General features: G+C 40.0%; 1 protein-coding gene across 1 annotated transcript in view; it reads left to right on the forward strand.

The window, feature by feature from the left end:
* Positions 1–27,695, forward strand: part of LOC117805160 (IQ motif and SEC7 domain-containing protein 3-like) — a gene marked incomplete at its 5' end in the record, with an annotated part of 137,735 nt that extends 110,040 nt beyond the window's left edge. The window contains 8 exon segments of the mRNA XM_034673793.1: positions 5,112–5,278; positions 8,874–9,013; positions 14,385–14,510; positions 15,571–15,670; positions 16,455–16,613; positions 18,463–18,555; positions 19,990–20,033; positions 23,777–27,695. Of these exon segments, the coding sequence (XP_034529684.1) occupies positions 5,112–5,278; positions 8,874–9,013; positions 14,385–14,510; positions 15,571–15,670; positions 16,455–16,613; positions 18,463–18,555; positions 19,990–20,033; positions 23,777–24,337 (1,390 nt within the window).
* Between the last annotated feature and the right edge of the window lie 27 nt (positions 27,696–27,722).

Genomic DNA, 27,722 nt, shown 5'->3' on the forward strand with positions numbered 1-27,722 from the left:
ACCTACCAGCTCGTTAGTCTAACACTGTGGTGACTCTACATTACTATTAACTTAATACACATAATTAAATGTACTTTCAGGATGTGGGTAAAGGAAGAGCAGGGAGACCGCTTCTGCTGTGCATTTCCAACACATTTAATGTCAACCGCGACCATCGTGAATAACCTTGATGCCTTCACAGCACTGTGGGAAAAAAATATCCCTCCACTGGCAACCCTTAATAGCCTCAGAAGGGAGCGCACTACTCAAAATAATACTCTATAAACTGATACACAGTACAAATGTAAATCAAATCACCTCAAACTGAGAAAAATAAGAATCTACAAATAAAACTTGGCAAAAATCTTGTCTTACACAAAAGACCTGCTGCCTGTTAGCCCCATAAAAAAAATGAGTGATTCAAGAAGCTGATCAGAGAACTAAATCCAGATACAAGCTAACAATTTGGTTTATTCAACTTTCACTCAGGACCAAAAGTCTGCCTTTAAATTTTAAATGAAATAATGATAAGATTTGTATTGTGATAACATGTTTTAATATCGCCCAGCTCTATTACTAAGATAATAAAACGCTAAAAGATGAAACCAGTAAGATTAACTAAGATGCCACACTAAAAGTAAATACAGCAAATTAAAACAGAATAAAGTATTAAAATGCTGAGAGTTAATCTGTAAAAATTGTAAGATGATAAAATCAAATTAATAACTAAATAAAAAATGAAAGCCCACAATGAATTAAAAAAGAATTAACTGAATAAATAATATAAATGTCTATAATAATTTGAAATAGGACAATATATGCTTAAGAAAAGTGACTAGAATTTTAACTAGATTATGAATAAATAAAGTAAGATGGAATGAGACTATTATAAGAATAAGACTCAGTTCCACAAACGTGGGCCGTAAAGATAAAAAACTGCTTCACCGTTTATTTTTAGGGCATAACACACAGTGAGAACATAAACATAGAAACATACCAATGATCTCCTCTGTCAAACCACACTGCTTCTGCAAACCCCCATAAAAATACTTTACTCTATCCTTTCTGCTATACCACAATAGAAATGTTGACAAGTCATCCCCCCTCTGAATAGCCAAGCATGTAATTTCCAGCCACAATTTGCGACACAGAGACAATTTGTAGTGCAGCTGTGGCACTGCTTGTTAATGCTAACTGTTTGCCGTAGCCCCTCTGGAGTAACAACCACCTGTCACAGTTGCTGAGGTGCCCAATGAGGAGAAAAACGGCAGCATTGTCATAGCCAGTGAGCAGGGGAGGTTGGCGCTGGTAATGTTAGGACATCAGGAGGGCTCTGCGTGTTATCAAGAGCAAGGAAGGACGAGAGGCGGGGTGAGGAGACACAATGTGGGAAAAGGAAGGAAGCAAGGGTAGAAAAGGAGAGAGGGTAGGAAGGTTTATAAATAACCAGCGTTGCGTAACTGCCAGTGCCTCTCTGTGCCTGCCTACCCCTGCTCCTGGGCTTTGATATGGCTCCAAACACACACACACACAAACACACACATAGACACACAGAAAGAGAGAAATCTCCAAAGTAAGTGAAGGGGATTTGAAGCAGCAATGAAAAAGAGTAAAGGGAGAAGTGAAAAGATGCCAGCAGCTTCGGTATCTGCTGCGTCAGGTTGCTAATGAGTGAGCAAATATGAGCCAGCTCCCAGTACTGCAGATTTATATTATCAGCGTAAAACCCAGACTTCCATATTTACTCACCCTGCAGTCACAAACGATCACTTCATTTTTCTATTATCGTTGTTATAGATAAGGATCATGCAACTTGTTTCATCCCGCACAGAGATCCATCCTCACTACGTAGATAATTACTGCTGGATTACACTAGTTGTAGCAAAATTGATTTGGAAGGCAGCCGTGAACGCCAAAATTTAAACTCTGCCAAACCAGTTCCAGTGAGAAGCATCATGTGCCATCTTGCACTCCTCATTTTTGTTTCTGGTTGGTAGTTTCTTCATGAAGCTCATTGCAGAGTAAGAGTACACTTAGATGGAGTGAGCTGCATAAATTGATGTTTTTCACTGCATGGTGCTACAGTACTTAATGATTTACAGGCAAGGACTTAATTACTGGTTGCTTTAGAGTCAACATTTTCAGAGACAGAGATGTGAGGAAGCATCTGTGTGCTGTCATATTATTAACAGGCTGAAGTATAGCAACAAACACAGATGAAAGCAGTGCTGCTTAAGATACAGACATAGCAGTAACTCAGTGATAATAATGCAGTTGTCTTTATTTGAATAGGCCTATAAAATATAAAAAATGATAACTTATGATCAAAATGGCTAACATTTTATTGTATATTAGGATTCCAAGAGAAGCTATACAACTCGTTGCATTATGAGGCACTAGAACATTATTGTTATATTTGGCATGGTGATGTTTTTTTTATGCAAGTCATTGAGATAATATTGTATGTTTATTTTGAGTCCACTAGGTGGTGCTGAGTGTTTCTCTGATGAGCTCATCAGAGGTTACTGTCAGCAGGATTGGTCGAAAACAAAACTTAAGACATTATTATAATCTTCAAATATATTTTCTATATAATTTTAATACCCCTATTTTTGAAATGGGCAGTTTTTGTTACATTTTGTTAAACAGTATTTGCCAGTCTCTCTTCTTGATAGTTAGCTGCAACAATAATGGTTATAGAGAACAAACTGAATACAAATTATTTCTTCAACAAAACAAACAAACAAACAAAAAAAAGCAGATGAAGAAAAAGTTATTCTATGGGGTGATAATTACAGAAGGGGTGCATTTAGTTGACTAAATTATGAAACGTTCCTTGCTGGTTGGCAGCAGAATTACTCGCTCGTTCAGCAAATTATTACTATTTTATTATTGTCAGCCAGAATGCCAGTCTAAACTGTAGCGCAGCCACCTCAGACAATCAATCAATCAATCTTTATTTGTATAGCTGAAATCACAACAATTGTCATCTCAAGATGCTTTTACAAACATAGGAGGTCTAGACTCTCTAATACTCTATGTTAAATTATTAACAAAGACCCAACATCAGGACAGGATAAGATCCAGCCCCCTATTACTGACAGGACTTAGTCTTATCTCATCTGTGTTGTAGTACTCCATCAAGAACCTGTGACTTTAAGGACTTGTGACTCAACTAAGACATAAACACTGATGACTCAGACTTGAACGTGGAGTAAAGCATTGATTACAGTTGGACTCATATCGGACTTCCACCTGATCCGTATCCAGTCCGTCTCCAATCCGCTGCGGGTCGGCTCTGTCCTCTCTCGTCAGTCACCCACCGGTTGCGTTTTCAGAACCCAGCACGGAGAAGGACTGCTGAACAGCTGGAGTCATGTGACCAAGGTTTTCCTGCGGTAATTTCTGGATCAACAATTATCTGACTCATTTTTTTTTAATCCATGTTACCTTTATTGTCCTCTGAAAACCTCTGACTTGTTGACTCCAGGCCTGGCTCCGCTCATCATGACAGTTTGATGTTGTAGTTAAGTGAAATACGATCTGGTGATAACACAGTGTTTTATTCTGAAAATTAACCAGATGTTTTAATTTTGTTTTGGTGCCTGACTTCCTGTCCTGCTAGATCTTTTCTGTTGAGATTTATGCCTCCTGCTCCAGCATCTGGCAAAAATAGAAGTCTTGCGTATCTGATTTGGAGGAGACGCAGCTGGAACGAAACGGAGCGGATCCAGTGGAAGTTAAAACATTGACTAGAATAGAAACCGATCAGATCTGGTGCCGTGACAGATTGGAGATGGACCAGACAAGTATCCAGTGGAATTTGGCCATCAGTACATGTAGAGGAGGACTAGAAATAAGCTATTGATAAGGACTGTTCTATAGGTTGTTTTGGTATAAGGCTCTGATCTTTTGTTTCATTTTAAGCAAAGGATGTCATGGTAAATGGTAAATGGACTTGGACTATCAATTCCTGTGACTTAGCAACAGAATTAGCCATGTACCAAAATAGCTCTTTTATTCAGCCTTGATTACAGTATCCATTCATCCTCACAAGCTGCATACAGCACCAACATCCCTTACCAAGAAAGTATGGCAGTTTGTATGATACCTGACAGGCAAAATCTGGAGCAAAGAACCCATCAGACGGCATTTCCTACTGCTTACAGAGAGCTTAAATGCTGTGAGCGCACTGAACAAGCTTAAAGTGACAGTTTAGACATAGAAAAACAGTCACGGGCAAAAACACAAACTCAGTTTTTCCTCGTGATAAGCAAGCAAGGCTTGTGCAGTGGTGGAAAGTACATTAAAGAAACCGTGTGATGAGGTTTGACTGTACCGTGTGAATACCAATGTGTGCGTCTTTATCCCACAGAGACATTAGATTTCAATCATGCAGCTCAGCAGGTCTGTATAACACTGCTACAGTCCCAGTGTGGGAATGAGGACTGATTAAAGTAACATACAGTATACACTCCAACAGAGAGGCTACTGGGGTTACACACACACACACACACACACACACACACACACACACACACACACACACACACACACACACACACACACACACACACACACACACACACACACAAACGCACACAGAAACAACTTCCCATTCCTCTATATAATGCTGCACGTCATAAGTGATTTGCAGGTGAAGTTGTATTGTATTAGTCATTGCCATCCCACCTGACTTGCACATGTAAAAGTAAAAGACATTGTAGTAAGTCAAAATTACTGTCAGATCACCAGTTACTAGCTTTATGATGCAGCTACAAGGAAAATGAAGGCCTAATTCTAATTTGAAGGGACACTTTTACACTAAGCATGTGTCAGAGCCTTTATTAGCATGTAGTGTCAAAGGATGATGTATTGTCTGTCTTTTCTCTCTGTCCGAACTGTCCCATAACTGTCTTTTATAGTATTCTAATTCATCCCTCTCTGTGTACTTATTATCCTCTATAATTGGCTTGAACTATTCTATTTAACACCCTCCTTCTCTGTCATTCCTCCATGATTGTGTCCTCTGTCATGACCCCAATTTGTAATCCCTTTCAGCTGTCCCTCCTGACATAAATTTTCTTGTTTTTCTGTCCAATGTTGAACCCTTTTCTTTGTCTCCTTTACAGTCAACGCTACTGCATGTGCAATCCTGACATTGTGCAGCAGTTCCATAACCCAGACACCATCTTCATCCTGGCCTTCGCCATTATTCTGCTCAACACTGACATGTACAGTCCCAACATCAAGCCTGACCGCAAGATGATGTTGGAGGACTTTATACGCAATCTGAGAGGTAAGTGACACAGTGGCATGCTTTCTGTTTAAGTTGCAGAGTTAAAGAGACGTTAATTAGTTGACAAAATCCGCTAAAGTAATTTAGGTTGGCTTTTGGGCGTCTATACTTGCCACTTCTCTAAAGTGTTCTGCTGGATTCTTTTCCTTTGCTTATAGTGCCAAGATTGTGCTTATATTTCACTTTTGTACAAAGTGCCTTCATCCCATGTGTTTGATCCTAAACCATAAACATCTCTGAGGGTTTTATTCTACAACCAAAGCTGACATTTGTACTTGTGCATCATTTGACAAGGAAACTGGTGCATATCTACACATCATGAGATTTATCATCGGTGAAACATGCAGGAACCATTACTTTATTTTACAATATAGAGCATATCTCTCTAGTGTTAGCTGGCTCCCCACAAAATCTAGAATAGAATTGAAATCCTTCTTCTGACCTACAAAGCTCTTAATGGTCAGGCACCGTCATATCTTAAAGAGCTCATAGGGCCCTATTACCCCTCTAACTAGTTTTGAAAATAAACAAAAAGTGCTAACCAACCGCCTCAATATACGACTTCAAGGAAGTGCTGTTCAGGAGGTTTGAAATATTTTTTGGGACTATTTCCTATGAGTTTGATTTTACTACAAAGCAGAAGAAATGTATGTACAAAGAAATCTGTTATACTCAATATTTTCTGAACATTTTTCTTTCCTATCTCATGTTGAGTGCTTTAACTAGACCACAAACACCACAGACAAATCAGTGGAAGTGAGTCAGTATCCAACAATGTTTTAATTCAAACACCCTGCTTAAATTTAGATGATAAAAGTAAGGTAATATTTCTAACCCTGCCTGCAATGCTTTATGTATTAACATTTCACAGTGACGCTAACAGAGGGCACCTGTAACTCACGTCTCCCATATGCAGACAGATGCTCATTTGGCAAGCACTGAGGAAGAGACAGGAGCAACTCAGTTTTGTTACCCCTCTGCACTATCAATCAGTGAACGCTGAGGTCGATGCAGAACAACTTTAATAGATTCATCCAGACTGTTTCCAACAATTAAATTAAGTTGGAAAATCAATTTCGACATCTTATGCAAATTAAAATGCGCCGCTCTGTCTTGGCTTCTCTATTTGTCTTCTGCTCAGTTTACTATGCTTTCTCTGTCTCTCTATTTTCTCTTATCTTGTTTGGTCTCTGTTAAACTATTATTTTGTCTGTTTATTCATCTGTCTTTCCTTGTTTATATTCTCATGGTTTCTCTGTCCTCTTTTTTTCTCCTCATTCACGACTCACATAGACTCTGACAGAAGAATAGCTCACTCGACTAATTGGCTGAGGTGAAATGCAATTACGCACCAGAAACCAATAGAAATGAAGAGCCATGGAACATTAATTATCTCAATTAGAACAGACTGCCAGTGTTAAAGCTGTTCCACAATGGACCATCTTAATATACACAAGCTTCAAAAATAAATTAATCCATTATGCCAGCTCATTAAAAGTTTGAAAAAATGTTGTGTCTCATTTACAGGAAGCTTTGTTGTTCCCATGTTTCCCTTGTTGGGTGACCTAGTCTGATCCTCTCCATCATCCCCAGTGTAAAGCTGTCTTTTCACATAGTATATTGATAAAAGAAGCCAACATTAAGGACTTAAAAAAATGAAATGAACTCAGCGCCCACCACTCCGCTATGTTAACAACTCTGTTTGGCAGCATGCTAACATGCTCAGAATGCAATTTAAAGTTCACTTTAATTCCTTTTGAATAAGGAGCGAAATGTCTTTAAGAAATTCAAACAACTCAAGTTGTCTTTTGCTTTAAAATATTGGTACTTGAATGACTGATAACTTTCATATACATGCTAATCAATCAATTTATCAAATGTTATTTCAAGACGCTTTTACAAACATAGCAGGTCTAGACCATGCTCTATGTTAAATTATTAAAAAAGACCCAACATCAAGACAGAATAAGATCCAGTCCCCTCTTAAGACAGGACTCAGTTGTATCTCATCTTAATCCACCATGAGCATTGCAATTCGCAGTATTTAGTTAGTTACAATGGCAAGGAAAAACTTCCTTTTAACAGGCAGAAACCTCGAGCAGAACTAGACTCCTATTAGACAGAAATCTGTCCGTGTTGGGGTTGGAAAGAGGGATAGAGGAGAATAAGAGAGAGAGAGAGGATAATGATGAGACGGATAGTAGTAGTAGCTGTTGCCGCTGGAGTCCAGCATGTCCGTAGCAGAGTCTGGAACATCCAGAGCAGCAACCTGTCTACGGCAGCAACTGAGCGGAACCTAAGAGACTATGGAGCTCAGGGACTCCAGAAAGCTCTATGGTTAGTAACTTAAATTGGACAGGGAGAGTGATGGTGGGGGTGAAATAGGATCCCAGTGTGTCCATGTGTCAGTTTCCCCTGCAGTCTAAGCCTATAGCAGCTGGTCCAAGCCTGAGCCTGCTCTAACTGTAAGCTTTATCAAAAAGGAAAGTTTTAAGCCTACTCTTAAAGGTAGAGAGGGTTTCTGCCTCCCGGACCCTGACTGGTATATGATTCCAAAGGAGAGGTGCCTGATAACTGAAGGCTCTACCTCCCATAATACTTTTAGAAACTTTAGCTATGACGCAGGCTTGCATGCTGGGAACGTAGCGTTCTAGAGGGGTAATAAGGCACTATGAGCTCTTTAAGATATGAAGGTGTCTGACCATTGAGAGCTTTGTAGGCCAGAAGAGGGATTTTAAATTATATTCTAGATTATATGGGGAGCCAGTGTAGAGCAGCTAAAACTGGAGATATATGCTCTCTCTTCCTAGTTCGAGTCAATACTGCAGTGTTTTGGACCGTGCTAATGTGTTTCTGTTTTTGGTGCTAGATTACATTTCCAAGGACAACAAGCAAGTGTGAGAAAAATGGAGATACTTAGCAAAAAGATGTAACTTATTAATCTGACACTTAACGTTCAATTCCCGCTGGACTTCTTCTCGCTTCCTGCTATAAAGTGCAGCGATGTCTTAAAAGGTGTCCCCATGTGTCTCACTGTCAACCCCATCTCTTGTGGCAGCTGCATTTTCTGCGAACACATCCTGCCCCATTGAAAACTCAATGTACCACACAGCACGGTGCAGCTGTCTGCATAGAATGGGGAGCAACTTGAGGGCAACCTTTCAGCATAACGACATGCTGCTGAATTGACGTTGAAATGCCACAGCCATGAACTGCAGTGTGTTCCAGACAGAAAATCGTCTCAGACTGTTAACCTTTAGCTTGCCAATTAACCTCACCTTTACATTACCTTCTGTCATCCCTTAATGGAGACAAAAAAGAGAGAGTCAAAGTCAAAGACGAAGTAGAAGTCTGAGAGAATGAACTCCCTGCCACACTGAATATGGAATTTCTCTGCACCCTTTCAAATAAATTAAAAAAGTGAATGTGTGTGTGGTTAATTTTTAACTTGTCTGCCTCTCCTGTGGCTGTGACGCATAGCCTGCTGTATTTGAGCCAAAGTGCATGTACAATGATAGCTCTACCTCTATTGTTATTCATGGAATGTCTTGTAAGAAGTGTTTTGTGGTGAGTAATAAGCCCATTCCCATCTTAGGCGTGGATGACGGAGCAGACATCCCAAGAGACATGGTGGTGGGAATCTATGAGAGAATACAACAGAGGGAGCTACGCTCTAACGAAGACCACGTCACCTACGTCTCCAAGGTTGAGCAGTCCATTGTGGGCATGAAAACGGTGAGGACACACTTTCGTTTTGTGCTTGTTTGGATACTCCTCCATTATTGAATCTCTGTAAGACCTCTTTTTTAATTTTGATCAAATCCAGTTGCTCTTTAGCTTCTGCAAGCCTTGCTACATTCACCAGTTCGTAACAAACTTTGTTTATATATCAGGGTTAGGAGTAAAGGCATTAGGAAAAGACCCATATATAGATTATGACAGGCAAAAGACCTCCAATGACTTATTGTGCATAGCTTATCTGCAGGTATTTGTAGGCACGTTGTAGTACAAATTCTCCTTTAAGCACAACCCCAAGAAAATGTCAACAAGTATATAGCTAAACAATTAAAAATGAAAAAAAAATGAAATGACAATGGAAAAATTGTCTAGTTTTTATAAAATCTGTCTCATGACTATCATCTCTCTCTCTCTCTCTCTCTCTCTCTCTCTCTCTCTCTCTCTCTCTCTCTCTCTCTCTCACCTCTCTCTCTCTCTCTCTCTCCCACCTCTCTCTCTCTCTCTCTCTCTCTCTCTCTGTCTTGATGTTGGATCTTTGTTAATAATTTAACATAGAGCATTGATTGATTGATTGATTGATTGATTGATTGATTGATTGATTGATTGATTGATTGATTGATTGATTGATTGATTGATTGATTGATTGATTGATAAAAAACAAGGCTGATGTGAGAAGAAGAGACATGAGTGGGTGAGAAAAGAGCAGAAATGACTAAAGCATGGAACAGTTGTATGGATGGGGTAAGGAAGGGGAACCTGGGGGCATCAGATGGAGAGGTTTAGAATGGCAGGAGGAGTACATGGTGCTGGGAGAAGTTGGCTCAGGCTGGTGGCTAGGACTGAGAGTATTTTGGATAATGGTGGTTGCTTAAGAGAGAAGATAATAAAACTCTGCTATTTTGTTCAGGGCAGTTAGTTCACTTGTTTTCAAAAAGCTGAAAGCATTTGCTTTTTGAATCTGGGAAAGAGAGTGAAGTTGCTGACTGTGAAGTCGAAATAAAGAGCTAAAAGATGCTAAAATGGGCCCTATAACAAAGACACTTTTACAAACATAGCAGGTCTAGACCGTACTCTATGTTAAATTATTAACAAAGACCCAAAATCAAGACAGGACAAGATCCAGTCCCATCTTAAGACAGGACTCTGTCCTATCTGATCTTAATCCACCATGAGCATTGCACCTCCCAGTATTTAGCTAGTTACAGCGGCAAGGAAAAACGTTCTTTTAACAGGCAGAAACCTCAGGCAGAACCAGACTCGGCCTCGACCGAGTTGGGATTGGAAAGACGGATAAAGGAGAATAAGAGAGAGAGAGATGTTTATTAGCTAAAAGATGTAAAGCATTACTGTCACAACTATCAGCTAGAAATGTTAGTATGCTAACTTGCTTAGCAACGATTGTTCACATGAAAGCGTCTTACTATCTCACAGTAGCAACTTTGTTTTAGCTTGTTAGCACTATTTCGCTATAACTGGACTAAAAAGTTATCTCTTGTCTGGTCAACAGTTGAGTAAAGTTCAGAGAAAATTGACTTCCTTATTTTAGATTAAATCCCTGTTAAATCAAGCTAACTTTTGGAGTGACATTGAGGGTCTGACATTGTAAGGTTTCTTTTGGGCCTGTGCCTTTAATTGTCTTTCTGTGATGGATGAGTTGCCAAAGGATGACAGAGGGAGTGTTGTCATAGCCAAAACAATGATGGATTGTTGTGACAGGAAGTGACTATTCCTGTCCCATGGTTGCTGTGTTCCATACAAAGAAAGACTAAGATAAAAAAATGTACGTGGAGGTATTCAAATGCTGTCACGGCAAGAGTCAGGGCCTCTATGTTATGGTTTTTAAAATGTCTTTTCAGAGGAAGGAGCCCAAATGAGATTGATTTTCATATAAGTGGATGCTCCATGAAAGAAGTGCTCTCAGTGTAATGTTATTACATAGCTTTAAATCTAAATATTTCCCATCACAACCACTGTTTAATTGCCTCAAATGTTAAATATATACAATATTGGTAGAATCACTTCTTTCCTGTCATGCAGCTTCTTTATAATCCTGTCAGTACAGTGCTTCTTTTTTCAAATAGCAAGAGGCATTTCAAGCTAATGATGTCTTTACATGTTTCTGACATTAGTGTAATGAGAAAACAGGCTGTCTGTGGCAGCTGGGTGGGAGTCTGCATGCCCTGCAGTGATGTGAGATGAGAGAGCGAGAGGGAAAGAGACAGCGGCTGTATGTGTGTGTGTGTACTCAGTGCAAACAGTCCACAGGGAACATAAAGGGGGGGGGACGAGATGCAAAAAAAGAGAATTGAGCTTGTGCCTGAGAATGTTTGTATTCCATCACAAGCAGGGGATTGACTCCGTCTCTCAGTTGCTGTTCAGTTTGCAGCAATCCAACATGTAGAAACTGGAAGAGGAAAGTGAGTGAGACACAAGTGTGAAGGGGCGAGAACATGATTAGATCAGCCTCTGGAGGCATGAGCCATTTTTGCAGTGTAATCTGCTTAAATGGGGAAAAGCACTTAAGTCCAAGAGGAGAAGCCAGGCCTCCAGGACACAACTGCATCATCTTATATTAAAAAAAAGTCTTTACATTAAAAGCTCCAAGTGCAGCAATACCATCTCTACTAATCTGATTTGATCTGGTGTCAGAGCCAATGACTGAACAGCATGATGTAAAGCACACTGCATAATATTGAACTTGATTTCGCAACAACTCAGACAAGTTTAATTAAGTAAGCTGTAGAAGAACTTCCCTGTAAAAAGCTTTTAGTAGAGCTTGACTGACAGAAGTTTTGAGGCTTATAAAAAATTTATGATAGGACATTTTTTCCAAATTACCATTATGGTGTCCAAGGATGTCCGTTTTTTAAGCTGGAATGAAAATAGACCATTATATTTGGATCTTCAAACAGAGAAGTAAACCAGATGCAGGCCTGTACAGCAGTTACACAAGTTAGAAAGGTGAAAATAGATGAATGTCTCTACCTTAATGGAACCACTGGCACTGGGACACTGTCACTCCACAAATCCTCCTTTCACAACTTTGCCATCCTTGAACGACTTCTTGTTAGAGCCTGAAGGCTGGTTCATACTTCTGCATCAACCCTATGCAGCAGTGGTCGACGAAGACGTGAGCGCTACATACTTCTGCGTCGATGTGTCCGTGACGTGCAGCAATACTCCACCAAAACGCTTTAGGGCAGTGTGGTCTCAATGATAGTCGGGTCGCCCGTTTCCGGCCCCGCTACGTTTTCTGTTTACTTTTTCACAGCGATTCGGAACTTATTGTGTTAACTATAGCTGATACATGTTGCTGTTTACGACGCAAAAGTATAAATCAGGTTTTACTTGTTGTGAGGCCAGGTGAAAACTGACTGCTGCGCTGCAAACTGAGCCTTGAGCTCTCACACTTTCTGGGTCTGTAGAGCTGTATTAGAAGGGAAATCATATCATATCATATCAATCAGTGCAGTCTTGAGTTGGGTTCCAAATTGCCCTTCTTCAGCACTGCAGATGAGATAGATGGACTTTGGATTTTAGAAAACACAAAAATAATCCTCCTCCCACTCCAATTGGAAATAATATGTTTTTGCTATTTGAGCATCAGCCATTTATATGCTCTGAAAATGTAGAAAGCAAACTGACTAATGATCGACAGCTATGTACTACCACTCACACTCATGCCCCAATAGGTTCATGTTACACCGCTTGGTAATGTACCGAAAGTGCCTTTCCAACACAACAAGTAGCCAACAGAAAAACTGTGCTGTGTTGAAGTTAGTTTTTTTTTTTTTTGTGAATCATTGAGATGTGCCTGAAAGGACATGTTTGTACGAGAGGGCAGACAGGGAAACAATGATACACATTTGATGATAAAGAATGAAAAAAAGTATTTGTTTTTTGATGCCTCCCATAATGGACTGGGAATGTCCAGAGACTGACCATCGGACATAGATTTGGCCTCGGTGATGTCAGAACCACTTGCTTTGACAGTGGTGTTAGTTGTCTATAAGTGTGAGGTTTAGAGACAAAGTCCATGGATTAATACTAAGGGTTAAGGTTAGGGTTAGGGATAAAGTTCACTAACAGTTACGGTTAGGGATAAAGTTCACTTACAGTTAGTGATAAAGTTCACTAACAGTTAGGGTTAGGGATAAAGTTCACTAACAGTTAGGGATAAAGTTCACTAACAGTTAGGGTTAGGGATAAAGTTCACTAACAGGTAGGGATAAAGTTCACTAACAGTTAGGGTTAGGGATAAAGTTCACTAACAGGTAGGGATAAAGTTCACTAACAGTTAGGGATAAAGTTCACTAACAGTTAGGGTTAGGGATAAAGTTCACTGACTGTTAGGGTTAGGGATAAAGTTCACTGACTGCTGGGTTAGGGATAAAGTTCACTAACAGTTAGGGTTAGGGATAAAGTTCACTAACAGTTAGGGTTAGGGATAAAGTTCACTAACAGTTAGGGATAAAGTTCACTAACAGTTAGGGTTAGGGATAAAGTTCACTAACAGTTAGGGATAAAGTTCACTAACAGTTAGGGTTAGGGATAAAGTTCACTAACAGTTAGGGATAAAGTTCACTAACAGTTAGGGTTAGGGATAAAGTTCACTAACAGGTAGGGATAAAGTTCACTAACAGTTAGGGTTAGGGATAAAGTTCACTAACAGGTAGGGATAAAGTTCACTAACAGTTAGGGATAAAGTTCACTAACAGTTAGGGTTAGGGATAAAGTTCACTAACAGTTAGGGTTAGGGATAAAGTTCACTGACTGTTAGGGATAAAGTTCACTAACAGTTAGGGTTAGGGATAAAGTTCACTAACAGTTAGGGTTAGGGATAAAGTTCACTAACAGTTAGGGTTAGGGATAAAGTTCACTAACAGTTAGGGTTAGGGATAAAGTTCACTAACAGTTAGGGTTAGGGATAAAGTTCACTGACTAAAAACCTGATGGTCTACATCTACTCTCCTAGATTATTGATTGAGATAACTTTACAAGTGGCTCTTTAATAAATAGAAAGTCACTGATTTAATTGAGTGTGCTTGTTCACACCTAATCTTGGAAAGAAAAGAGATTGAAAATGTACCTCATGGAAACAGTTATTTCTGGCTATTTGCTTTCATAAATGTTTTGACATCTCTTTTCAGACTCTTCAGTCTGACATTTGTTTACCTAATTATACAGCGTTTAATGTTTTTCTCTTCAAATAAAGAGCAATACTCCAGTTTAAAGTATTTTCTATTAAAGTCTCACTGCTATCCTTCATAGTCACTTCTCTTTTATCTCTTCAAATGGTCTTTTAAAAGACTAACTCACCTAATCTTAGTGATTGATGCACCTCTTACCTGGATTTCTTTCCCTTCAGGTTTTGTCTGTCCCGCACAGAAGACTGGTGTGCTGCAGTCGACTGTTCGAGGTGACGGATGTCAACAAGGCCCAGAAACAGGCAGCGCATCAGAGAGAAGTCTTCCTTTTCAATGATCTCATTGTGGTAAGAATACAGACAAATTGAGAACCATAATGAGGGTTGATGTGATAATCTGTTTTTGTCATAAAAATTCTGACAGTTTCTTTTAAGTCCGCCTGAAGTGGTCGTTCTTCTGCAGCAAACAGTCGAGCTTTAAAGCTGCTTATTTTTTTGTTGTGACAGCTGCAATGCACCATCACTCCAGTTCCTCTTTTATGTTGTTTCATAGCTCAGGACTCTCCGGCCATTTCTTTTAATAATAGATAGTCACAGACGCAGCGTTGCAGTGCACTCATAAGCAGAGATGTGTCCCCTAAAGAGCTGCTTCAAGGAGCGGTAATAAAGCTATTTTTCTGTTACGGCAACAACAGAAAGAAGTTGTTCATTTGTCTTGTAGATTGGAGAATTATCAGACTTTGGGGAATAATTAATGTGCTCATTAAGAGCCACGTTGGGGTTATGTATCTAAAGAGTTTAAGTACACTCATAATTGTGTCAGATATTGGTTTCATGCCAACAAACGCAGCTAAAGAAGTCCTTTTTTGCCTCTTTTGTTTGCTTGGGCGTTAAAGTAATTGGTGGCTGCTGCATAAAGGAGGTTAAAAAGACAATTTGGAAGTGGGATGCTGCTCATTTGGCACCAAAAGTAAGCTATGTGATGTACTGCAGGGAAAGTGTTTTCTCATGAGAGCAGGACAGAAGCTGTCTTTGAATTTTTTGTTGTGCATGATGGGGACTTTTCTTTGAATTTTGGCCCCTGTTCCAGCTGCCTGAAAATGTCAATCTTGGCCTCATCTTTCTTTATCTTGAAGGTTATTCAATGAAAGCACAACATCTTAAAAAATATACTGATATACAGCCTGCAGAGTTGTTTTTCATACAAATCAAAGCACTAGCGCACAGCTAAAAACACTTTGAAGGTTGTGGCGCACATCAATATTGACTCTATCGGCTTATTAAATGTGTTTAAATGAGGTAGTTCTTCAGGAGCGTTCTCTGAGATCACTCTGTGATATGGAAATCTCAGTGACAATCCAAGATTTTATTTTAGTGTGGTATATCTCTGCTTTCTTTTTATCTGCAGATCTTGAAGCTTTGTCCAAAGAAGAAAAGTTCTGCAGCGTACACTTTCTGCAAAGCTATGGGCCTACTTGGCATGCAGTTTCACCTGTTTGAAAATGAATGTAAGTCAAAGACAAGCAGAAACGTCCAGCCTTGAAAAGTTAAGCCATTACTGAGTTGCTAAATGAATGCAGTACCTTTAGTGTACACTTGGAAAAGGTGCAAAAGCCCCGGGAGCCACATGCACACCCATTCAAAACAGCCAATCTTTACAGCAAAATAAACAGGTTTACAGCCTGGTTCAAAAAACATGTTCATCTGAATGGCTTAATTCTTACAGCAAAATTCCACCGGATCCGTGTCCAGTCTGTTTCCGATCTGTCATGGCACTGGAGTTGATAGGTTTCTATTCTAGTCAATGTGTCAACTTCCACTGGATCTGCTACGTCCTGTTCCGGCTGTGTTTCTGATTAGGCAGGTCGGAAGCCTCCGGATCAGATACACAAGACTTCTATTTTTGACAGATGCTGGAGCATGACGCATAAATGCAACAGAGAACATCGAGAAGGACAGGAAGTCAGGCACCAAAACAAAATTCTGCAAATTTTCACTCCGTGTTATCATCAGAAAATGTTCACTTAAATACAACAACAATATAAATTTGACATTGACAACCCTGTTTTCACTAAAATATTTTGATTCAGATTGATAAGAGAACACCTCAAAATGTGTTCCTGCAAATCACAGCTATATCTGATTTGGAATTAGAAATTTAGCCGTCTTTTATTTTGAAAATCATTGGTACATTCCTTTTCCGGTTGAATCTGCCTTTTGTAAATTTGTCTTTGGACAATATCCTCTGTTAAGCTTTTGCCTAAACCACTCAATATTCTCCATGCTTCCCAGACTACCCTCACGGCATCACCATCCTCTCACCCTTCGGCTCAGACAAGAAGCAGGTACTAAACTTTTGCGCGCAAAGTGCCGAAGAGCTGCTCAAATTTGTAGAAGACCTGAAGGAGTCAATCGCGGAGGTGTCAGAGATGGAGCAAATACGCATAGAGTGTAAGTAGTTCTTCTTGTCTGTTTTTTCTTTCCCTTTAATGGAACATATTTGCACATGCTAGGGAGATAATGTATCATGAGGGGGTGTTACAGTGGACTGGATTCCCAACCAGATGAGCAGGAACCTCCTATGACTTCATCCTGCTACATCTTAAAAAATGTGACACTTTGGTGGATATTTAGATACTCTATGTGGGTTCTCAGATAGTACACATAGAAATATTTGTAAATTGGTCATCAGCGTCCTCTTGTGTAGGAGTAGAACGACTTTCCAATGTTTCCTTTGGTGCACTGCAGCTCAAATAAACTGCAGGAGGCTCTTGAAACTCAGGTGAAAAAAAAGAAGCAGCCCAGTGTTCCTGAGCTCATCCAGGCATCTGTGTTGTTAGTTCTCTCTGTGCATATGAAATTCTCCAGACAATAAGTGATGCGCACTCACACACACACACACATACACGCACACAGAGCATCCAGAGCCCAGCCTGGCTTGGCCTGCCAGTGGGCATCAAAGGGAGCATCCCTGCTGGGATTTGACGCAACTGCATTACCCTTCACAGAGAGGGAGGCAGGCAGGGCCGGCAGGCAGCAACATACGGAGACACGAAGTTATCTTTCTAAAAGTGGAGTAAGGACAGACAGCTGCTGTGCGCAAAAACACACAAAGCCTACCAATATACAAAGATTTGTCAAAAAACACAAAAGTAATGGACAAACTTTTCTCACGACATATTAAAGAAACAAAACTTGGTGCAGGAATGATTGCTGGCACTTACACAGACAAACAGCACGTCTTCTTTTCTCCCCAAAAGCTTTCGGTTGTTGGCACATCGGTAAACATGCCCGCAGCTTTCCTTCTTGGAGATAGGAAGGAGGAATTAAAGTTTGTTTATCTAAAGATGCAGTATTTTTTTTCTCTGCATATTAGTGTTTATATGAGAAAACTTCATGAAATCGATCATTGCAGTTCGGTCTTATACACAACATTAAAAAAAACACATTTCACAGATAGCATTGAATATTTCTGCCCTTCTCTCCCCAAATTGTAGTACATGTGCCTGACTATAACACTGATATTTAAGCACATAAAGTAATACAAGTTAAAGGCCAGAAAGGAAATGTTAATTTTGGCACATAAACAACTCCAAATTAAAGGCAAGATAGGAAATGTTAATTTGAGCACATATACAACTACAAATTAAAGGCAAGATAGGAAATGTTAATTGTGGCACATAAACAACTACAAATTAAAGGCAAGATAGGAAATGTTAATTTTGGCATGTTTACCCAACTTGCATCGTTGTCTGTGTTACAGTTTACACAAGACATTATCTGCAAACAATGCTTTTTTTTTACATCAATTTATCATGACCTGGAAAAATTGACATTATGTGTTGGGAAATTTGAAAAATACCAATCTGTGAGATAATTTATTTTTCAGTTTTTTTATAGCTTAATACCACCTCTTATCCATGAGGTTAATTACATGTATTACAAATTGTTGTCCAATTTGGCAACAAATAGAAGCAGGGATATTCCTTGCTGCAGTGTTTGAGGTTTTACATGCTAGTTTTAGTGTTAAAATTAGAATGCAGTGCAGCACCAGAGGAGAGCAATATTAATTCATCATGATTGTAAATGGCATGCAATTACCATCAAGTGCAGAGTGCAATCAAAAAGATGGAGAGTCACGTTTTGTTGTTGGAGTAGAGTACACTGTGTGCAAAACAAATAGATATAAAGTAGGATGATGTGGTTTATGTTTTCACCCTCTCCTTCTTCCTCTCTACCTGTTTTCCGCTCTGCTGTTGTGATTATGATGATGATAATTTGAGTCTCCTGTTGTCTGCAGGGGAGCTGGAGAAGCAGCAGGGAGCCAAGACTCACTCAGTGAAGAACAACGGCACACAGCTCGAGCTGCGCGGCAAACAGGGCTCCCCTTCAGGTGTGTGTGTGTGTGTGTGTGTGTGTGTGCGCGCGTGTGTGTGTGTGTGTGTGTGTGTGTGTGTGTGTGTGCATTGCTGCTTTTTCATTACAAAACCCACCACAAAGACCGTATAGTGGACCACATTATTCACTTACAGTAGAAACAAAGTTGGACCTTTGCTGATTTAGAAATGTATAAACTTTCAAGTGGTCAAGAATTTGCACTAAAACTTCTGATCTTGAACACTGAAAGCTTAAAATGGTGGTACCATGCTTTTCATATTTTACATACAAATATGAGTTCAATTGTTGGACATCAATAGTAAACATGGGCAAAGTTTCAAACTGTTAGGTAAACGTGTGTTGGAGTAATCCCATGATGAGACCGCATGCCGCTCTGGACAGCTTGTTCCAAAAGTCATATAAGAATTACGCAACAGGGACGTTCAATCAATCAATCGATCTTTATTTGTATGCTGCCAAATCACAACAAACGTTATTGCAGGATGCTTTTACAAACATAGCAGGTCTAGACCGTACTCTATGTTGAATAATTAAGAAAAGACCCAACATCAAGATCGGATAAGATCCAGTCCCCTCTTACAGACAGGAATCAGTCTTATCTCATCTTAAACAACCATGAGTATTGCAGCTTGCAATATTTAGCTAGTTACAGCTCCAAGGAAAAAAGTCATTTTAATAGGCAGGAACCTCGAGCGGAACTAAGGAGATAAAAGAAACAGAGAGAGAGATGATAGTGATGAAACGGATAGTAGTAGTAAAAGTAGCTGTTGCCGCTGGAGTCCAGCACGTCCGTAGCAGCTAGAGTCCAGGACATCCACAGCAGCAGGCCGTCTATACGGCTCTGATGTTAACTCCATGATGTTGACTTTGTAGCATGGCAACTGTGGAGGAGGCTTCTGGAGTGCTACGTCTCAAAGTGTTGGGACAGTGGCTGAAATGAAGCATCTCAGACAGTGGCTGAAATGCAGGTTTTCAAAGACACCGATCCAGGATAAGAAAAAAATGTGCTGAGCTGAAAATCATGTTAAGCTACTAGCATAATACCCACTCTTTACAATTACATTATGAGCACCACTTACACTGGGGTGGAAACTTGAGATTACACTGTTGAGAATCCTTATCATACTATCACCAGTTGTTGATTTTCTGACATCGTTCTCTACGGATTTGTGTTAAGATGAGTTCAAGATGAGTTTACAATGCCTAAAAATTAGAATGAATGAAACTAAAGTAAATTGTAAATTAACATTTTTGTACTCATCAAATTGAAATGTCCTCTTTTTTCCTCTGGCAGGAAGGGAAGTAACATAAAGTGCCTTATTCTTAAATCCACTTATTGCTCCTAAAAAATGCGCTAAAGATGAAATGACTGTTTAATCCAGACATTTTGCTGCCTCTTCTGTCCCTTTTCCCTCCTTTTTGTTCCCAGGAAACCAAGAGATAGATGACAGAAGTGGACACAATGCAGTAGAGGTAAGTGCTTAGTGGTGTAGCCAGGTCCATATCAGCAGGTAAGTCAGTGCAGTGTGTCATTATCAAGGCAGGAAGAGACAGGATAAAAGCCTAGGGTTAGTCATATGTTCAGGGCTAAGGGCTACAAGCAGGAGTGGGTGAAGTGTGGATGAGAGAACGAGTGCTGCGGGCATGTGAGGAAACCCACCCATACTAAATATTGGATTAAAGGACCCCTTTTCTGAACGAAGAACTGAAGATGGTGGTTTGGGGGAATTTAATAATGACTCAAAGGCTTAAATATTATCTGTAAGCCTAAAAAGAGGAATATTAAAAAGAGTTTCACATGCACAAATTGTGACTCCTTCGGGGCCTTTAAAGAAAATTTCAAAGCAGCCATTACTTAAAGCAGCTCATGAACGCGTATGCTGTGTGTGACCTTAATTAACATGCAGGCGGATAAATTTAACACTCATTTGACCCGAAGTTGTCACCTTCCCTCCTTTTGCTATACCTCCAGGGGGGGGGGGAACTTCCAGTGTGAGCATTTCGTGCAAGCTGAACTACAGTACCCATGTGGCTTTGCAATTACCATCCCAGAGGCAGCAGACAACCTTTCCTATTCCTCTCTGTGGCAGTTTAGTCGAGGTTAAAAAGCCAAATACATAGAGTCAATTTGACATTCAGTGACTGTTTAAATCCACACAGCTTACTGCTTCACTTTCAGGCTGTAAATCTGTACCCAGGTGCAGGTCAGAGCAGAAGTAATTACATTTATACCACAGTGTAAGGCTTTAGAGCAGCGTAATTTTAAGCTTTAAAAGACTGCAGAATGACAATAGTTACAGCAGGGAAAAAATGCCTTGATGGGTGCACAAGAGACATTTAAAGACAAAACGCTTATTCTCTATGATTTGTAATGGAATATCTGCAAACTGTATGTGTATAAGCACACTAAGATCTAGTCAGAGTTTATCATTTTCCGAGCCACCTTCATCATGCAGCCTGCAGTAAATGTCAGAGGCTGTTGGCTGGCCGCTAGCTGTCCAAACACATTTATTTTGAAAACCAGGAGGGTCACCCAGAGAATGGTGCTGTAACTTGTGGCATGAAGAGACTGCAGGGATGATAGAATCTCACGACACGCTTTTAATCAGAATTAGGTTTTAAAAAAAGGTGGTAATATTTTACTCTGTGCTCACTAATACTTGGGAAGACTATGTAGCGTGTAATTTACATGTCCCCAACATTGTGTTTCAGTGTAGGCTTTTTGAACATTGACAGCTTCTTCACAGGTGCAACCAATCTAGCTAACGAGCCTCTCAACTCAGTCAGCCAGCTTCATGAGGAGGAAACAAGTAAAGGCATCATTAGAGCAAAGTAGTTACAGCTGGCCACTACCCAGTCTTAATCACAGGAGTGTCATTTGTTACCAAAATGACAATGATGAAGTTAGTAAAAAAAAATCAGGCAAAGGTAGGGCTGAGTGATAATTCGATAATGATAAATATCATGATATAATTTTTCTCAATATAGATATAACAAATGTTCGATTCAAATTCGATATATTTAAACCTGTAATTACACCCCCCCAACCACTGGAAAGGGAGGGGGTGCTAATGTGTCTTAAATAGTAGTTGCAACCCAACATTACACAAAAGAAGTAGAAGTTGACATTGAAAAGCCAATCATGTCACAAGGTAAGAGGTAGGCAGGCTTAAGGACGTTTGGAGCGGAATGTAATCAGAGCTAAAACAAGCGACAGCGACACTGAAGAAAACGCAAAACCTACCAGTTAAAAGCAGAGTCATTAGCCTGACACTACTGACTCTGTGTTAATTAGTAATGTAATACACTTAATTAAATACACTTTTAGGATGTGGGTAAATAAACCGGATCTAAGAAATAGAGCTTCACAAATATCTCATCTTAAAGACCTGCCTCCTGTTAGTAATGTCACAATTTATGGATTCAAGAAGCTTATCAGAAAACTAAATCCACTAAAACCATCTGTTTTTCTTCAACTTTTACTCAGGACCAAAAAGCAGCCCTTTAAACCTAAATGAAATAATGATTTGATATTTATCGTGAAAATTATTGATATCAACTGATATGGAATACTTTATCATGATAACACATTTTTCAATATCACCCGGCTCTAGACAAAGGCCTGTCCGATTGTAGTTATCATGTAATGTGTTATCAATAGATTTTAAAGACTACATGTTTTTAAAACAGATTTTTCTCTCTACTTTTTAACCATGTTGAAATTTCAAATGGGATGCTTCAAGTAGGGCTGGGAAATAATTCGATAACGATAATAATGTGATATAATTTTTCTAAATATAGAATTAACAAATGTTTCAAAAAAATCTGATGTATTTAAACAGCGTTGGCTATTAACTTAAATACACATTCAGGATGTGGGTAAATAAATCTGATTATGCAAATTATCTCAACCTGTGAAAAATAAGATTCTACAAACTAAAGTTTCACAAAAATCGCATGTTACACAAAAGACCTGCTTCCTGTTAACACTGTCAAAAACGAGGGATTCAAGAAGCTTATCAGAGAACTAAACCCAGATACAAGCTAACAAACTGTCTGGTTTCTTCAACTCTCACTCAAGAGCAAAAATCTGCCTTTAAATTTAAATGAAATAATGATTTGATTTTTATTGTGATAACGTCTTTTCCAATATTGCCCGGCTCTACCAACAAGCCAAAATGGAGATGTTCTAAAAGCCAATTGGAGGGTTAAAAGCAGATCCACATACACAATTTAGTGCAGTACTGGCTTATGTTATTTTATACACAACTTCAATGTTGGCGCATGTTCTCACTGTTGCCTCTGTTGTGATGGTTTAGTCTGTTTTACAATGCTCTGTACACTTCATATTAGTTTGTGGCATCAGAAGCAACACCTAGAAATTGTATTAGGTCTTGAAAATTGACATTGAGGCAAAGAAAACGGGCCCTGCCAGACGAAAAAACCCTAACCCTCACCCTGGTTGTGGATGCAGGCCTCTTGTATGGCAATACCCCATCATCAAATACAATATATGCGATGCATGATATTTTATCTTAAAAGGCTACATAATTAGGACTTAAATCAAAGGATAGCAAAGAGATAGCAGCAAAAGAAACTTGTTAAGGGAAAATACTGTATTGAGAAACTAGAAATAAATGTAACTTATTGGAGGTTTGCATTCTGATGAGTGTTGCCTGTGGACGTCTGTGGTTGTCAGTCTGCTCACCTCCTCCTCCTCTTCTTCCACCTCTCCCTCTTTTACGTATGACCTCCGTCTATGTTCTGGTTACCCCGCCCCCCGTCTTCCCAAGAGTCTCCTTGTATCCCCCATTAGCGCCATACAGTGGTTTGGAAGGGAGACACGGGGGCCCTCAGTGTCCCCTTTGGAACCACCGGGTCCCTTTTGTAGCATTGCACAAAATTTCTTAACCCCACCACTGTCTCACTCCCCCTGACCCCGATCACACTGATCACACACACTGGTGTTCCCAGTATCCAACACTGTTCCCTGTTCCTGTTTGGGGTGGAGGGAGAGAAGTGTGCTGTAGTCACAGTTATTTTACACCTCCACCAATCGTACACCTGAGCCCCCACGCATGCCCTGTGTGTGTGCTGTGCATTAAACACCCCCCCCCCCCCCAAAAAAAAAAAAAAAAAGAGGGCTTGACGGATTGTAGAGGAGGAACCAGTTTTATAACATTTGATGCTGTTCTCTTGGCTGTTTTCTAAACTAGGTGTCAATTCACAACAGGCTTCAGACGTACCAGCTCAGCAGCAGCACGGCTCAGAGTCCCGAGAGCGTGGCCCTTCTTAACCACCGGGGGGAGCTGCTTTTTCAGCAGGTGCCCCAGGCTCTGACCCAGGGGCCCCCACCCCAACACCCGCAGCTGCAGTCTGCAGCGAGCACCCCTGCCCACCATCTCCACCACCTCCACCACCAGCCTGCTGTCAGCATGGCCGACCTGCGGCCCGAGACGCTCATCCAGTGTCAGCAGATCGTCAAGGTCTTCATGCTCGACAACAGCGGCCACGGACGCATGGAGGCCTTCCTCAGCCAGACGCCCACGCACCACCACTACCAGCACCACCATCACCACCACCAACACCAACACCAGCTCAGTCAATCGGCCATGTCCACTCCAGTCCGTTCGCCGGACAGCTCCTATGGCAATGATGGCCACCAGCCCCCGCTGCCTCCTCCGCCTCCGCCTTATAACCACCCACACCAGTATATCCCACCTGACCCCCACCTCAGTCTACACCGGACCCCCAGTGGCTCTCGGAGCATGGTGTAAATAAATGAATTAGTATCTTTCCTCCCAACACAGACATGCCCACTCAATTCCTCACAAATCCACCCCCTTCTCTACTTATTTAAAAGTACATAATGTACATATATACATACAGAGCTATAAAAAATAAATCTCACTTATATGCATATATTTAAGGAAAAAACAAACAAGGGAATAAAGATTTTAAAAGAGATACGGAGAAATAACGTGCATATATATAAAATTCTACTTGATTCCACATGTATTTTGAAATATTATGTAGTTTTAACAAATTTCTATACTACTTTTTGTCAGTTTTAACTCTTGCTAGAGAAATCACATTATCAGTTCCTGGATGGATGGATTCCTCGTGGTCCCATAAGTCAACGACAACAACAATAACAACGAAAATATGTGAATCATACAACTTTTTTGTGGGGGAATGTGATGGATGGACTCTCAAAGGAACTTTTCGCGCTTTTATCGTCCCAAACCTCATGCCTACTGTGCTATATGTGCGCCTGCGCGCATAGCTGACACTTAACTGAAAACATGTGCCAAATACATACACCTCCACTCAACACTGACTTCTTTGCACTTGACTTAACGCTAGGGCTAGAAGAAAATAAAAAAAGTTAAAAACGTTGTTCTGCTTTGAGAAAAAAATAGCCCCTTCAGGCTTCTCCCTCAAGGAGGAGCACAAAAAAGAAAACAAATAGCAAAACTCTTATTTCATAAAAACCCATGTTCCTGTTTGCGCTGTTGCCGATTTATTCACATGATAGAGAGCCTTCCTGTGGATAGAAAAAAACATCCTCTGATAAGCTGTGTTTGTTCATCATCCTTCTCTTCTTTAATGTTGTGGCTCTCTATCATTAGAAAACACTCATGGATCATTCGACAGGAAAGAAAGGCTACCAATCATGTGGATTGCTGCCACGCCAAAAGTCCGCCCAGAAAACTCCTGTTGATTGTTGTCCACACATCTCTGATGACTCAAACCAGGAGCTATTGCCACATTTATCCACTGATAAAGCGGAAGTCGTTTTTTGAGATTGTTTGAGCTGCTTTTTGACTTTTTGAGAATAATTCAGTATCCATTTGAATCCTTTTTGAACAACACTGTGCTGTCTGCTGTTGTTTAAGAAATGCTTCTTCGCTCTTACAGGAAACGGCCATGATATTTCCATGGGGATTATTCTGCCCACAGCTGTAAAATGTCAAGATCTGTGTTTATTTTAATATTCCACTTTGGTGCGTTCCCCATAAAAACATCCAGACTTTATGTCTTTATGTCGGTACAACTCCCAGGTTTCCTCAATCGTCCTAACCTTTCAGTGTGACATTTTCAAGCCACACAAGCAGCTTCCATTGCAAATGCTGGCATTATTTAATGGTATTGTTTGTGCTGTTGGCTAGCCTGCTTTAAATAAGAATGGGACAAAAAGAATGCATTATCTGATCTCCTTTTTCTCTCACAGCCCAGCTTAAAATGTAAATACCACATTTTGAGCGGCGTCAGAAAGGACATGCAAGCTACCTTTAGCCCCGTCAAAATGCTACTGTCCTTCATTCTGAAATAGGTCAGCCTGAGCGCGTCCATCTTTAAAACATAAGCCCCAGCAGGTATTGTTGGAATGGATGTGCGGTTAACTCTGCTCCCATCTGACCCCCATCTGTCTGATTTGTTGATTTATAATCACACAGCCGCTGCGGGGAGGTCTCTATCTCATCTTTCTGTCCTTTTCCACTACGGATTTCACCCTGTGGAGAGGCAGAGGGTGCAGATAAAACAATCAGCTGTTCTGGCTGATGAGTATGTGCGAGTGTGTTTGACCTTCTCAGAGCAGCATCCAAACTTTGCTGTAAACAACGCCAACCTAAGCCCTACTGTTCAAACTGCAATTTGTGTGTGTGTGTGTGTGTGTGTGTGTGTGTGTGTGTGTGTGTGTGTGTGTGTTAACACTATGTTCAGGAATTAGTGCTTTTTCAATGAAAATATTTGCCATATGCTAACCTTATGCTAACAAATAGTACAGCAATTGTAGGTTTTAAATTGTTGGATGATGATTGTATGATTTCTCATTTGTTTGTTTTAACTTCCAGATGTATTGTGATTATTTTTTCTCATGCATGTAATCTCTTTTCAGGCCTATAGGATCCTTAATACCCCTGATATTTTGTGCATGAATGAGCAAAGATTTTTTATGCTTTAGTGAAACTGACAGTGAACACCTCTTGAAACTAGAGCTGGGCGATATTACAAAAGATTATATCGCAGTAATTTTTTTCATATTAGTCGATATCGATAAGTATCACAATAAAAAAATGTATATATAGTAAATTTAAAAGGCAGATTTTTGCTCCGGCGTGAAAGTTGAAGACGGTTTAAGTCTTTTATGTAAGATTTTTGTGAAGTTTTAGTTTGTAGATTCTAATTTTTCTCCGGTTGAGATGATTTGCATAATCAGAATTATTTACCCACTTCCTGAAATTTATTTTATTAAGTGTGTCTAACTCTGAGTCAGCAGTGTTAGAGTAACGACTCTGCTTTGAGCTGGTAGGTTTTGTGTTTCCTTCAGTGTCGCTGTCACTCGTTTCAGCTCTGTTTACATTCCACTCCAAATGTCTTTAGCCCTGCCTACCCGTTACCCTACGTCATGATTGGCTGTTCAATGCCATCTTCTTATTCTTCTGTCTAACGTGGGTGGCAACTAGTATTTAAGACACTTTAGCGCCCCTTCCCTTTCCAGTGGCTGGGGGGTGTAATTACAGGTTTAAATATATCAAACTTTTATCGAACATTTCTTATATTTATATTGAGAAAAATTATACCACAATAATTATCGTTATCGAATTATCGCCCAGCCCTACTTAAAACAGATAAATTGATCTACAGTGGCAAAAATTAGGTCAGACCATCTCTGTCTCCCTGCCTTTCACTACCCTTTGTTTGTGTCTGCACAGTTTTTCCTACTTGACAATGTGTTCCAGCGTTTTTCAAAGGAAGGAGGACATGCTCTGTGTGCAATTAAAGGAGTATGAGGCACACTGAGTCTATGTTTGAAAGGAAACCAATGTAGCATTCTGCAGCATAATGATATGAAAGTGGCTAACTTTCATAAAGAAACTGAAAAAAAGGGCTCTGCCATACCAGTGCACTGCATCATGAATGACGTGTGAATCTTTTGTCTGGCTCTACAACACTGTGTTTGCTCATACTAGTTTAAAAAGTAACAAAATAAGTGGACAGGTGAAGGGAAAGGTAGGTGGAAACTGAGTGTAACAGATATGAACCATCACTTTCCTCAGTTGGCTTTGATTCCCTAACTGTCTTCGCAGTATATCAACATGCTATTAAAGATGATTCAAGTCTATTCACCACACTGCTTTGCTTGTTGCTTCTTGG

This window comes from Notolabrus celidotus, chromosome 21 (assembly GCF_009762535.1).
Source record: "Notolabrus celidotus isolate fNotCel1 chromosome 21, fNotCel1.pri, whole genome shotgun sequence".
Classification (NCBI taxonomy): Eukaryota; Metazoa; Chordata; class Actinopteri; order Labriformes; family Labridae; genus Notolabrus; species Notolabrus celidotus.